Source organism: Crocodylus porosus, unplaced genomic scaffold, assembly GCF_001723895.1.
Source record: "Crocodylus porosus isolate Cpor-Errol unplaced genomic scaffold, CroPor_comp1, whole genome shotgun sequence".
Lineage (NCBI taxonomy): Eukaryota > Metazoa > Chordata > Crocodylia > Crocodylidae > Crocodylus > Crocodylus porosus.
In genome coordinates this window covers 111,731,821-111,744,281 of record NW_017728943.1, presented here as the reverse complement: position 1 = coordinate 111,744,281, position 12,461 = coordinate 111,731,821, and the positions used below count along the sequence as shown (strand labels likewise).

At 44.9% G+C, this 12,461-nt stretch overlaps 1 protein-coding gene across 1 annotated transcript in view; it reads left to right on the top strand.

Annotated features, from left to right (window-relative positions):
* Positions 1-8,716, top strand: part of SLC22A3 (solute carrier family 22 member 3) — a 49,892-nt gene extending 41,176 nt beyond the window's left edge. Inside the window, exons 9-11 of the mRNA XM_019549999.1 lie at positions 2,615-2,727; positions 6,178-6,277; positions 8,448-8,716. Of these exons, the coding sequence (XP_019405544.1) occupies positions 2,615-2,727; positions 6,178-6,277; positions 8,448-8,505 (271 nt within the window). The 3' untranslated portion in view covers positions 8,506-8,716. The remainder of the gene's footprint in view (positions 1-2,614; positions 2,728-6,177; positions 6,278-8,447) is intronic.
* The last annotated feature ends 3,745 nt before the right edge of the window (positions 8,717-12,461 follow it).

Genomic DNA, 12,461 nt, shown 5'->3' with positions numbered 1-12,461 from the left:
ATCTTGTGCCCCTGCTAGTTGTCCTATGTGTCCTCTGGCACACAGCAGGTTATCCCGGGTTGGATAGAGGAGGCTGGAGCTAGCACAGTTGCTGGCCCCAGCAGCTTTGCTTAAGGTTCTGGGGTCTGGAGAAGATGCCACTGAGATGCTTCTGCAGCTTGGAGCTTGGCTGGCTGCCAGAGTGTGGCTCTGGCCAGCCAAACTCTGGTTTTGGGTGATGCACACTGTCCACACGTGTGCCACCCCAATTTTTTTTCTGTGCAGGTTTTTTTGACTCCTGGATTCCCCACCCCCAGCAAGGTAGCAGCACAGGAAACATCTGCAGCATGACATACCACATGGCCACGCTTGTTTGGACGTGGTCAGAGGGTGCATCCCAACAAGCACACACTTCAAACCTGTTTGAGGCACCGCAAACTGCACATGACGCATGTGCATCCGTTCACTGCACTAGTAATTTGCAGTGCAATAGGGGTTTTTTTTACACTGGGAGATCCCGGTGTCAAAAAAATACGCTGCTAAAAAAAGGGGGCACACGCAGCAGCATCATGTGCTGCCGGAAACTGGAGTCTGCCGGCGAGAGCTATGCTCTGGCTGCCCACCAGGCTCTGAGTGGCCAGCTTGGCACTTCTACTGCTCTGGAAGGCCCCCAGGACCCCAAGTAAGGCTGCTGGGGCCAACACAAATGGCTGTAAGGCTGGCTAGGGCCTTCCATACCCCACCCAGGTCACTTTGTCACTTGCCAGAGTGCATGTGCAGGGATGTGCCCAGGGACAAATTGCATGCACCTCTGCTATTTGTCCCATGGGAAACTCAGGCCTTTGCATATGCACACTCAACAGGACATGCCCAGAGAAAGTAAATGAACTTTCCCCAGGTCATTCAGGAAGCCAGGGGTGAAGTGAAGAATATAATTCTGGTTTACCTAATCAAGCCTAATCAGTCTTGTGCTTTACAGTACTGAGCATGGCATCTTAGAAATATGACTCATTTGCCTCATTTGTAATAAATGGATTATGCCAATAGCATTTTTTTTCAATGTTGGTTAGTTTACATATATGATTGCAGCAAGGTTTTATGTCTGCTGATTTAAGATAAATGCTCCCCAGAGGAAGAAATTCTAATCTCTTAGCTAGAGTTACCATACATCTGGGTTTTCCCGGACATGTCCTCTTTTTGGGTCCTCCCATCTCTGTTCAGGCATTTTTTTAAAATATCAACAAATGTCCAGGATTTTGCTCTGCCTCTGCTCAGCATCGAAGTTTTTCTCAGCACTTCCTGGATTGCTCCAGCAAGGAGCTGCTTGGGGGTGCGGGGAGTGGGGCAGGGGTATCACATGCATCTGCTCACAAGCCCTGGCAGCTGCAGGAAGGTAAGGCCAGGGGTTGGGGAGTGTGCATGCACACACGTGTGTGTATTGGGGGAGGTGTGCCTGCTGGCGCTTGGGCTACCTACTCCTCTAGCAGGAAAAGGGGGTGGAGGTTCTTCAGGGCCAGTGGGCAGCTGTGTGGGCAGCGGGGCTGGTGGCGGGGCTGCAGGTTGGGAGTGAGGGGCATCAGGAGGGCAGGAGAATGTGGGTTGGAAGTGCAGGGCGCAGGCAGGGCCAGGGGGCTGCAGGTCAGGAGTGAGGGGTATCAGCAGGGATGGTGAGGAGGCTGCAAGTTGGGAGTGAGGGGCACCAGCGTGGTTTGGGGGGTGGGGTACTGTAGGTTGAGAGTGAGGGGCAGCAGTAGGGCTGGGGAGCCTATAGCTTGGGAGTGAGGGGCAGGGCACGGGCATATCACTTCCCCCCCCACAATCATATTTCCCCCCCCACACACACACATGGGTGTCCTCTTTTTTGAAACTGGAAATATGGTAACCCTATCTTAGCACTCATATTAAGGAAGATGATTGATTAGCCAGCTAAATCAAATGTTTGAAGTCAGGGGTCAGCAGCCTTTCAAGCAGTCTTTCAGTGGAACACTGCTGGTGACCCAGCCATCGCTACAGGCTGCCACTTCCCCTCACTAGCACTGGCCTCCCCAGCACCCCATCTTGGCAGCACCTAGGCTTCTTGCTGCTGCCTTAAATCACACACCACCACCTTTGCTGCATGCCACCAATCCCCAAAGGTAGTGGGAAGGACTGAATTTGGTGGTGACAGTGAGCAAACATGTCGTAGAGGAGAAAAAGGGGTGGTGGCTGTCCTCTCAGTGGGGTGGATGCTGCAGCATGGCATGGGGCAGAATGAGGGGATGTGCCAGGCTGAGCTGCCTGCTACTGATCCCCTATGCTGTTGTGGGCTAAATCTAAGTACTTTATGGCTTGAATCTGCCCACTGTTCTAAGTGATAGACTTTGGCACTTAAAACTGCTGTCATTCTTTTAAAATAACAACTCAGCTCTTTCCCACTCTGGACTCCATAGATAATTTTTTCAGTGAACCTCTGTTTTCTCATGACCGTATTAGGTGGAATTAATATATTGGTCTGTTAATGTAAGCCACTGCATAGGATATGTTATGTGTTTGAGTGAAAATATTTTGGGCGATGGCATCACATCCTCTGGATTATATTCCTACTGGTTCTTTTCTTTAATGCCTCTGAAATGAATGTCAATATCTTTCTTTGCAGAAACTTTGGTGTTTCCCTGTGTTCAGGTTTCTGTGATATAGGCGGCTTCATAGCCCCATTCCTGCTCTTCCGATTAGCAGCCATCTGGTTGGAGCTACCGCTAATCATTTTCAGTAAGAATTAATTTAAAATGTAAAATGGATAGAAAATAACTTCTTTAACATGCCTTTGAATGTGTTTACTCTTTATGAGGGAAATTTTATTGCTTGGCCTCTTCTTCCCCCAAATCCAGCCAATCCTACCCTCACTATCCAGCTTAGGCATCTACATCCTTCAGGATGCTGCATCCTTCAGGTTGGGCTGAAACTGCCACTTCAGCATGTGCATCCAGCTATCTGAGCAGTTGGAGATCCATAGGTTTCATAAATTTCATAGACATTAGGGCTGGAATGGACCTTGTGAGATTGTGGAGGCCAGCCCTTTGCCCAAGGGGCAGGAAGTCAACTTGGGTTACATTCACCCCAGCAAGATAGGCATTTCTTACAGGAATCCAGAGTAGGTGCTTGCACCACTTCTGGGGGGAGTCTATTCTACGCTCTGGAGACTCAGACAGTAAAGAAGTTTTTCTTTTTGTCCAGTCTAAAATGGTCTTCTAGCAGTTTGTGACCATTAGATCTTGTTATCCCTTGGGGTGCCCTGGTGAACAGACGTTCTCCCAGTTCCTGATGCACACCCCTTATGTACTTATAGCCTCCCACCAAGTCACCCCATAACCTTTGCTTCTCCAGACTGAAGAGTCCCATGCCTCTCAGCCTCTCTTCATAAGGCCTATGCTCTTGACCTCTAATCGTGCACATGGCTCTCCTCTGGACTCTCTCAAGCTTTTTCACATACTTTCCGAAGTGTGGAGCCCAGAATTGGATGCAATACTCCAGTTGCAGCCTCACCAAAGCCGAGTAAAGCGAGAGGAAGAATTTTGGGGTCTTGCTTGAGATGCATCAGTAGATGCAAGCTAGATTTTTATTTGCTTTGTCGGCTGTGGCATCACATTTGTGAAGGCCTTCTGACTGACTCAACCACCCCCATACCTTGTGGAATTCCCACTGCAGTGTTGTCCTTCTGAAAACCAGTCTTCAGTCTCATGGAAAAAACTCTCCTTTTCCAACCCTATGTTCTTGAACATGCATCATTAAACCCTTGAGTAGTGATGTGTGTTTTCATATTTTCAGGGTAATTTTCATATGTGACAATCAGTCATGAGACAAAATGAACACCAGAGTCCAGATTCTCAGCCGTTGTAAATCAGTGTCGGCTCTGTAGAAATCAAGCGACACCTATTTACACCAGCTGAGAATCTGGCTGAGGATCAGCTATTCTCTCACTTACTATCTCATAGGGTAGGCTGGTAGTAGAAAAATACTGGTTCAGAACACTGGTCCTTTTAATCCAGAGCCCTATTAACAACAAGGATCAATTCCAGACATTTTCAGGGCTAAGTGCAAAAAATCCTGCATCTGCATCATCTAATCACAGGGGCCATTTTGACATGTGCTCCAGGGGGTAGAGTGCTTTAATTAGAGTGATTCTTGGAGCCGCTCTAGTTAAAGTGCCCGCAGCCTCTTAAGTATCAGCGTCCCTGTGCTTCCAAATGGTGGTAGGGGCACTTTAACTAACCTCATTGAATGAGCTTTAATTAAAGTGCCCCCACCACCATTTAAAGCATGGGGATGCTGATACATGAGACATGGAGGCTCCTGGAGCACACTAATTAGCATGCTCCAGAAGATTTCATTAGTAGAATTTGCTGTGATGCACAGTAATTACAGTGCATTGGAGCAGCCTCCCTGCACATCTACAGGCACCACACATCTCAACAGTTTTTCTGTTTATTCCCAGCAGTCAGTGTTTGGTTTATGCCTTGAGGCATGAGAATGTATATTCCTTGTAGAGAACTTCTTGAGGTTTTTAGTGTACAATAATAAAATTGTGGCTACTCTTCTAATAGAGTTGAAATCCTGCTGAGCTCCTGCCCTCTAGTGGTATCTTCTGCTAATGAATTCTGCAAGCTAATTGGATAGAAAAAATATTTCCTTTTACTGGGAAACCCAGAGTCTGAGTCTGAACCATTTTTTAATGACTTGGAAAAGAGTAGACTGAACAGGGTAAATTGAGCAAAGAAGAATGATACTTAAAGGGGATTTGAGGTAGCAAGTGAAAAAGGAAAGATAAAAGAAAATTAATATTAAATTAATATTTATTTAACAATCAGGGTGTCCATATGTGCCTGGTTACACCAACTTATTCAGATTTTCTGCTGCAGTAGGAGGAGCTGATGTTCTTCCATCTTGCAGCGTGTTATAAAATGAGAGAAAATCAGCATGGTGGCATTCTACTTCTAGTGAAATAAATGAGCCTCTTCTTCCCCCAAGATGCAAGGCATGGGAGAAAAACAGAACTTCTGATTTTGCTTATTCTGAAAACACCTTCAGGTGTTTTTACCCTTCTCTTACTCTGTTTCACAAAACTATCCTAAAACTGAGGCCTGGTTTACTTAAGGAGTTACTTCAGAACTTCAGAAGGAGTTATGTCAGTGTTGCCAACCCAAGGCAATTTTTTTTTTTACTGATAGCCAAGCTTTTTTATTGCCATATATTTTACTGCCATATGTTTTACATAATGTAATCCTTCTGCCAGGCCCTGCATAAGGGCTGGATTCAAATTTAGGAATTTAACACCAACCATAGTAAAATAAAGTTTCGTTGTCAGTAAAAAGTTTGCAGATTATCAGTAAAAAAAAAAAAAAAAAAAGTTCTTGGGTTGACAAGCCTGCTTGACTGCAGTAGCACTATGATGTCTCCACCCCAGGGATCCCCTGCTTCCTGTCACATCCTGATGCCCCCAACCACACCCCATGCCATGCTGCCACACCCAGTCCACCCTCCAGCCTTACTCCTCCTGACCCTGCTGTCTCCATCCTGGCTCCCAAAGAAAGACTGTCTGCCTACTTGAAACCAGCAGCGTTATAGGCAAGAAATGGGATGCAGCAGCTGCAGCACATAGTTCAGGGGGAGAGAGGCTATAGAGGCTCCCATGGACTACAAAGCCCTATGAGAATGCTCCCTGCAGAAGCATTTCCACTCAGACACCAGGGGGTGCCTCTCTGCTCTGGCTGTCCATCAACACTTGCCACCAGTTTCTTTCCAACAAGGGATCTTCAATCAAGCTCTTAGTTACTTAGTTTTTTTTACAGAAAGTCTGTTTTTTTCTTACAGACTTTATAGACTGGTGTCCAGAAATTTATGGACTGTCCATAAAAACCAGTTAACTCCCGCACAGGTTCAGTAATAGCTATTCTAGAGCAGGGTTGCCAACTATCCATAAATGTATGGATGGTTCATAAAAAACAAAAAAGCTTTTTTTTTTATGGACTGTCCAAAAATGTATGGATAGTTGGCAACCCTGCTCTAGAATAGCTATTACTGAACCTGCACGGGAGTTAACTAGGAATGAGTATTTTACTTTAGAGTCTCACCTTGCTTTACCCCAAGTAAATTTCCCTGTGTGGTCAGTCCCTAGAATGAGAAAAACAGCATATTAGCTTGTGTTCTTGATTTGTTTTCTAGGTATACTTGCCACTGTTTGTGGGCTCCTGGTATTGTTTCTGCCTGAGACAAAGGGAATCTCCTTACCAGAGACAGTGGAAGATGTGGAACAGCTTTCGAGGTATGATGTGTCTCTGCTTCATTGCTGCACTGATATCATTTTTCTGAGGAATTGTAAAGTGTTTTTTTCCCATCCATTGTCATAAATCAAAATCATATCATCCCATGGTAGTTTGTTCTTACAACATCAGAGTAAACACCTTAACAGGGTTCAGAAATACATCCACGTAGTAACTTGATTTGACAGGTACATTTTTCAATTCTTCAGTGACAAGTGGATTAAAAAGAATTAATAAAAATGGAAACTGGCTTTTTCTATAGAAAACGAGCTCCTTTGTCATAAGGAGACAGCTAATTTGTACGCATCTTACACAAATAATAGGAAAACCCTACTCCAAATTTGTTTTTAACTCTTTGAACATACCAGTAGTTCCTACTTAGGCAAAACCCCATTTAACTTATTGTGAGTTTTCCCTAAGTAAGGGCTGCTGCATAGGACCATTTGACTCATTAGGCGCTTGTCTTTGTGAAGTTTGATAGGGTGGGCACTTGGTCAGGACATAGGGAGCCGGGGTTCTAGTCCCACTTTAGCTTCAGCAATCAGAACCTTTAGTTCCTATGTTCCAGCAAGGTTCCCTAATATCCAAACTGTGGAACAGATGTGATTGTGAGCACCTTCCATTCCTTTTCACTTGCAGCACCCCTCAGGAGGAGGTCAACTTAAAACCTAGGCCTGTCCTGGCTAAGTATTTCTTTTTAAGAACAGATTTAATTTATTAGAAACTGTTAAAGTTCAAATGACAAAGTTCAAAGCACAAGTAAATATAGAAAGACCCAGGGGAGGGAGGCTACATAGTAGATGATGGGGGTAGGGGTGGGAACGCAATTAAGTTGCGTATGAATAGGGACCTACCAAATTCATGGTGGCAGTGGGCTGTGCAGTGGCTCCTTTAATCTTGAAGGTTCCCCTGCATGCCCCCCCTCACTGATTGATGGAAGGGACCTGCCATTTGCTCCTGATCAGCAGGGAGGCAAAAACCACAGTTTTAAACCAGGCACTGTTTCTGCCTCCTGGCTGGTCAGCCAGAAACAGCAAGGCCACTAGGGTCCCTCAGCCAATCAGCAATGGTGCTTGGGGGAACTTCAAGAGTAAAGAAGCCACCACACTGCCTGCTTCTACCATGAATTTGGTAGGTCCCTACATATGAAACGTGCAAGCAGATAAGCCCAGGGCATGGGGGGGCGGGGGGAAGAGAGAGAGGGGGCATGACACTTGCAAAGCAAAGAATATATGAGACCCCACACAACAATACTTTATTGTAATAGGGAGATGATTTGGAAAGCACATACAGTTACAAATAACAACATGCAAGATACAATTGTGGGGGTAGGGAACAGTCCAGGATTAAAAGTCCCTTGAAGACAATTTGTGTGTGTGTGGGGGGTGGCAGTCAGGTGGTCCCCTCTGCCTTGCTTCCAGCCCATGGTCTGGTAGGGTTCACATACTGCCACTATCCCATGACTGCCACTGTCCCATACCACTGTCCACGCACTGCCACTATGTGTTCCACATAGATGCTCCTTGACCATCAGATGGTGTTGGAAACCATGAGGTGCCATGTCAGTTTGGCATAGTGGTGGGATACACAGCAGGAACACAGGACATTCTTGTTGCTGGAGTCTTATACTCCAAGCATCTGCCATATATCCCTCCACTGCATCATACTACACAGCAGTATCGAACAGTCACCAGTCATGGGTTTTGATTAATTACAATTTTGGGGGGTTTCCACTGAGCTTCTTTGCATCCATGGTAGATTTTATAGCAACAGAGTGTAAATAGACTTAGACATGTTCCTGTGCAGCATTCAGTTGCTTTCAAACGTACATGGAAGGGGCAAACATAGTTTCATAGAGCAGTGGTGTAATCAGGGCAGCTGTCCCAGGTACTGACTTGGAGGTGGAACCAGAAAAATGAATGCCCCTATGTGTGGCAGCTGCCCCAGGTGCCCAGCCACAATTCAAGATGTTTTGTGAGAAAAAGTAAAATGTCATTGATTGACTTACATTAGATGCTTAAAAAATGCCTATGGGTCATTTACATGACCCTGTAGTGAAGTAGAATTCTGCCCTGTTTTGCTGCTTCAGTAGACAAGAAAAACAGATGGCATTATGACAGTAAATGGAATTATAACTGTTTTTGTTTTTTTTTTCTTTTCCTGTTATTTCAGTCTCTCCGGTAAAAATGGCAGAAAAAAGAAACATCAAGATACCACCTCTTATATTTGATCTTTCACTAAAGGCACTGAGCAAAACTTCCTGTTCACACACTGGGAATTTGGTTTCCATTTGGTTCTATTTTAAAGTCTACAGTCAAGGATGGACTGAAGCTGTACTGCAGCTCCAAGTGCTTCTTTCTAGCCTAGAGACATTAAAAATAAGGAATGTATTTTTATATGGCTACAAAATAAACACCTATTTTCTGAGTTTCTTGTTTCCAGGAATGGAGTGTTGTGTGGTTCTTGGCAGAAAATATCCACTTATTTTGGATGCTCTTACTTAGTTTTAGATATTTAAACCATTTCTTCATCTTCCATCATGTTACAGTAATTTGAGGGGAATCATGGTTTATAATTTTGGCAGTGTTACACTTCACTCCTTTGGCTTGGAGAGAAAAAAGTGTTTGATCCACCAAGAGAGCACCTTTAAAAATTGGTGAAAACAAGAGAACATCACTGGAACTGATCACAATGTGGGTGACTGGTGAGCCTCACTTGTGATATGAAAGTATCAGGTGGGTATTCCTAATATCTGGGAAAGGGTTTGGCACTGTGTAGCTTCTGCCAACTGGGGGGTTTCTCCTTACAAGCTCCTTGTGTGCTACCTTCCCATTCCCTATATTCAGGAGCTTCTTTCCAAATCCATGACCCCCCTCATGTGTAGTCCTTGTTCTTCCCATATAAACCTCTCACTGTTGTTCCTCAGTCTCCTCCGCTGTGCCAGGGGCTTTCTGTGTGCCATTAGGCCCCAATCTCTCCCCATGTCTACATTCATTCTTCCTGTCATTCATAGCTTCCCATTCCACAGTGTGCCAAGGGACACTTTTTCTTCCCCACTTATAAAAAGGGTCCTCCAAGTTTTTTCCCCCTGACAATATTTCTGTGTAGAAGCGCGGTAAATTTGTACTTTTGTAGGCTTAGTTGCGCGCATACTTTTCCCCAAGCTTTTCTGAGCTGGAGCTCACTTTATCAGATGCTGTCATCAGATGTTTCCATGTGCCTTCTATACTCCTTCTCTATTTCAACCCCTCATTCTTCCCTCTGTGATAAAGGTTGGGTGCACAGCCCTACTTCTCACTTCCTTCCATTATGATTTCTTTTCACAGATTTCATAGACGTCAGGGCTGGAAGGGACCTCGGGAGATCATCGAGTCCAGCCCCCTGCCCAAAGGGCAGGAAGTCAGCTGGGGTTATAGGATCCCAGCAAGATAAGCATCCAATTTACTCTTGAAGGTGTTCTTTTCCTTCTGTCCAGGAGGTAAGTCATTCAGAGTTTCCACATGTTAAGTTTTTCAGACAGGGATGAGATAGAGTGCTGCCATTAGCCAGTTGTTTGACCTACGGATAATTACATCGGTGCTGGAAGCTATAGCTCTGCTAGTCTGTGCCCCGTTTCAGTTTTCTGATTTTCATCACAACAAACAGGGTTCTGGCAATTGATGCCCAGAGTATTTCTTGAAATTGTGGGATTGATCAGATGTGGTATTCAAAAGTTTTACAGGAAGGCACACAATGAAATGCCTTTAAGTTGAATGTAAGGCCTTGAAAAGTTGGTGACAGAGTTTCTACTATAGGACAGAGTTTCCACCTTGAGCTGGCATCACAGGCAAGCGGTATACACTGCAGTATGCAAATGGAGCCATGGTTGTAAATAAAGTGGCTTTCCTGAAGGCAGAGAGGTATATACAAAGCACTTCTTTCTCACTGGAATTTTGTGTAACATACAAAATGTATCTCAACAGTTTCTAGTACTTCCTGCCTTGTTCCACTGAACTGCCATGCTGCTAAGTTTGCTTAAAGAAAATTGGAACTGTGACTGCAACAAGATGTCTGCATATTTTGAGGAGGCAGAAGCAAGGCCCATGAGAAGTGAAAGAATAATTTTTAGCGAGAATTTCCAATTTTCCAAAACATGGTTCAATGGCAATAAGCTATCGGGCAAAGTAAGAGACATGAAATTAAATGTGTATTTCCGTGGAAGTATCTGGCTAAGTGCGTTGGAGTGGCAGATTAGAACATATCAGAAGAAAGCTTTTTATGGGCCTTTGTACATGCCACAAAATTGGCCTTTAAAGTGGGTTAAATGCCCTTTTCTACTGTTTTAATAGCATTGCTGCTTGCACATTCAGTGGCGCATTGGATATTAAATGACTTTGGGATGTGGCAAAATAAAATATCTCCAAAGTCTCTTAGTTTGCTACCTTACAGCCATGGCAGGAAGCACCAGGCCCCATGCAGCTCAGGGCAGGGGCTGTGTAGGCAGCCTGGTGGCAGCTTGTGCAGACAGGTCCCACTGAAGGAAAAAAAAACCAGGAAGCCTGATCATTTTTTCTCCCCGGAGCCTGCTTGCCTGCCTGAACTACATGGGGGCCCAGTGCTTCCCTCTATGGCTGTGGTGCCCCCCAGGACCACCCAGGCTGGGTGTCTGTGGGCAGGTACCACCTGGGGGGTACTGCTGCTGCTGTGGAGGGACGTACCAGCCCCCACTGCAGCTCAGGGGACACTCGGCCTGTCAGCAGCTCGCCTACTCCTCCCTGCCACTGTAGAGGCAGGTAAGATCAGACCCCAACCTTGTGTACACACCACAGCAGTTTACTTTGCCCTAAATTGAAGCAGTATGTTTAAAAACCCATCGCTTCAATTTAGGGCGAAATAAACCCCCTCAGTGTGTACAAATGGCCAAAGTGACTAAGTGTCAGAACTGTGTGATCACACACTATTTTAAATAAGACTAAACAGATGCAGGCTGTCTTGGTTTTTTCTAGCCTTGTTTGTTTAATTTAATTCAATATGAATATATATTTGCTAAATTTTAATGTTTCCTCAGCTCTTCAGTGATAGCTTGGCAAGGAGGCCTTGGGTAATTTTAATCAAACAGATTATAGACAGAGTTATGGGATGTTTTCAGTAACTGAGAGAAGTTTGTGTATTTTTGTCAACTGCTGTAGTTGTACTTTTGTTGTTAGTTGACATGCTTGAAAATGTGAAAACTTGTTTTTCAGGTGGTTCTGCTTCATTCTGGGCAGCATTATACAGTGTTCAGAATAAAATATAAATATTATATATCAGTATTTGAAATACTAGAAAACTGCATACACATTCCCTGTTGGGAATTTAAATTCTGTCTAGGTTACAGCTTGCTATATGTGGATGTTAGGAAAATATCTGTGGAGGCCACCTGATTCTTTAATATAATAATATTTTACTAATACCTTGTGTTGTATTTTCAGGTTAATTATGAATCTTATACAATAAAATGAAACCTGTGCTAATGTTCATCTGCAAACAGAAATCTTAGACTAGAGGTGAAAAAAATATCAGTCCCTGGGGGAATTCCTCCATATTCCTTCACCATCCGCCATAAAGCTGGCAAGTCAGTCAACAACACGGAAGTCCTTGACTTCAGGAAAGTCGACTTTGACAAGCTCAGGTGGCTTGTCAGTGAGGCCCTAAGGGACCACGACCCCAGGGGGAGGGGGAGTTCAAGAAGAGTGGTTTCTTCCTCAAGGGAGCGATCCTCAATGCACAAGCTAAGTCTATTCCATCTGGGAGGAAAGGCAGCAAGAGGGCACAGCAGCCCCCTGGCTCTCCAGGGATCTAACAGACCTCCTGAGGCTAAAAAGAAAGGCCTCAAAGGATGGAGGATGGATTCACCTCCAAGGAGGATTATTCTGCACTGGTCTGGTCCTTCAGGGAGCAAACCAGGAAAGCCAAGGCTGCAACTGAACTCCAACTAGCTTTGATCATCAAGGAAAATAAAAAGTTCTTTTTCAGATATATGGGGAGCCAGAGGAAAAGCAAGGGCAACGTTGGACTTCTGCTGAACCAGATGGGGCAACTGACAACTGATGCCCAGGAAAAAGCCAACCTATTAAATGGGTACTTTGCATCGGTCTTTCATCAGTCCCATGGGATGCCCATGCCAACCACGGGACAGGGAGATCCAGGTGAGGGAGATCCCCTGCC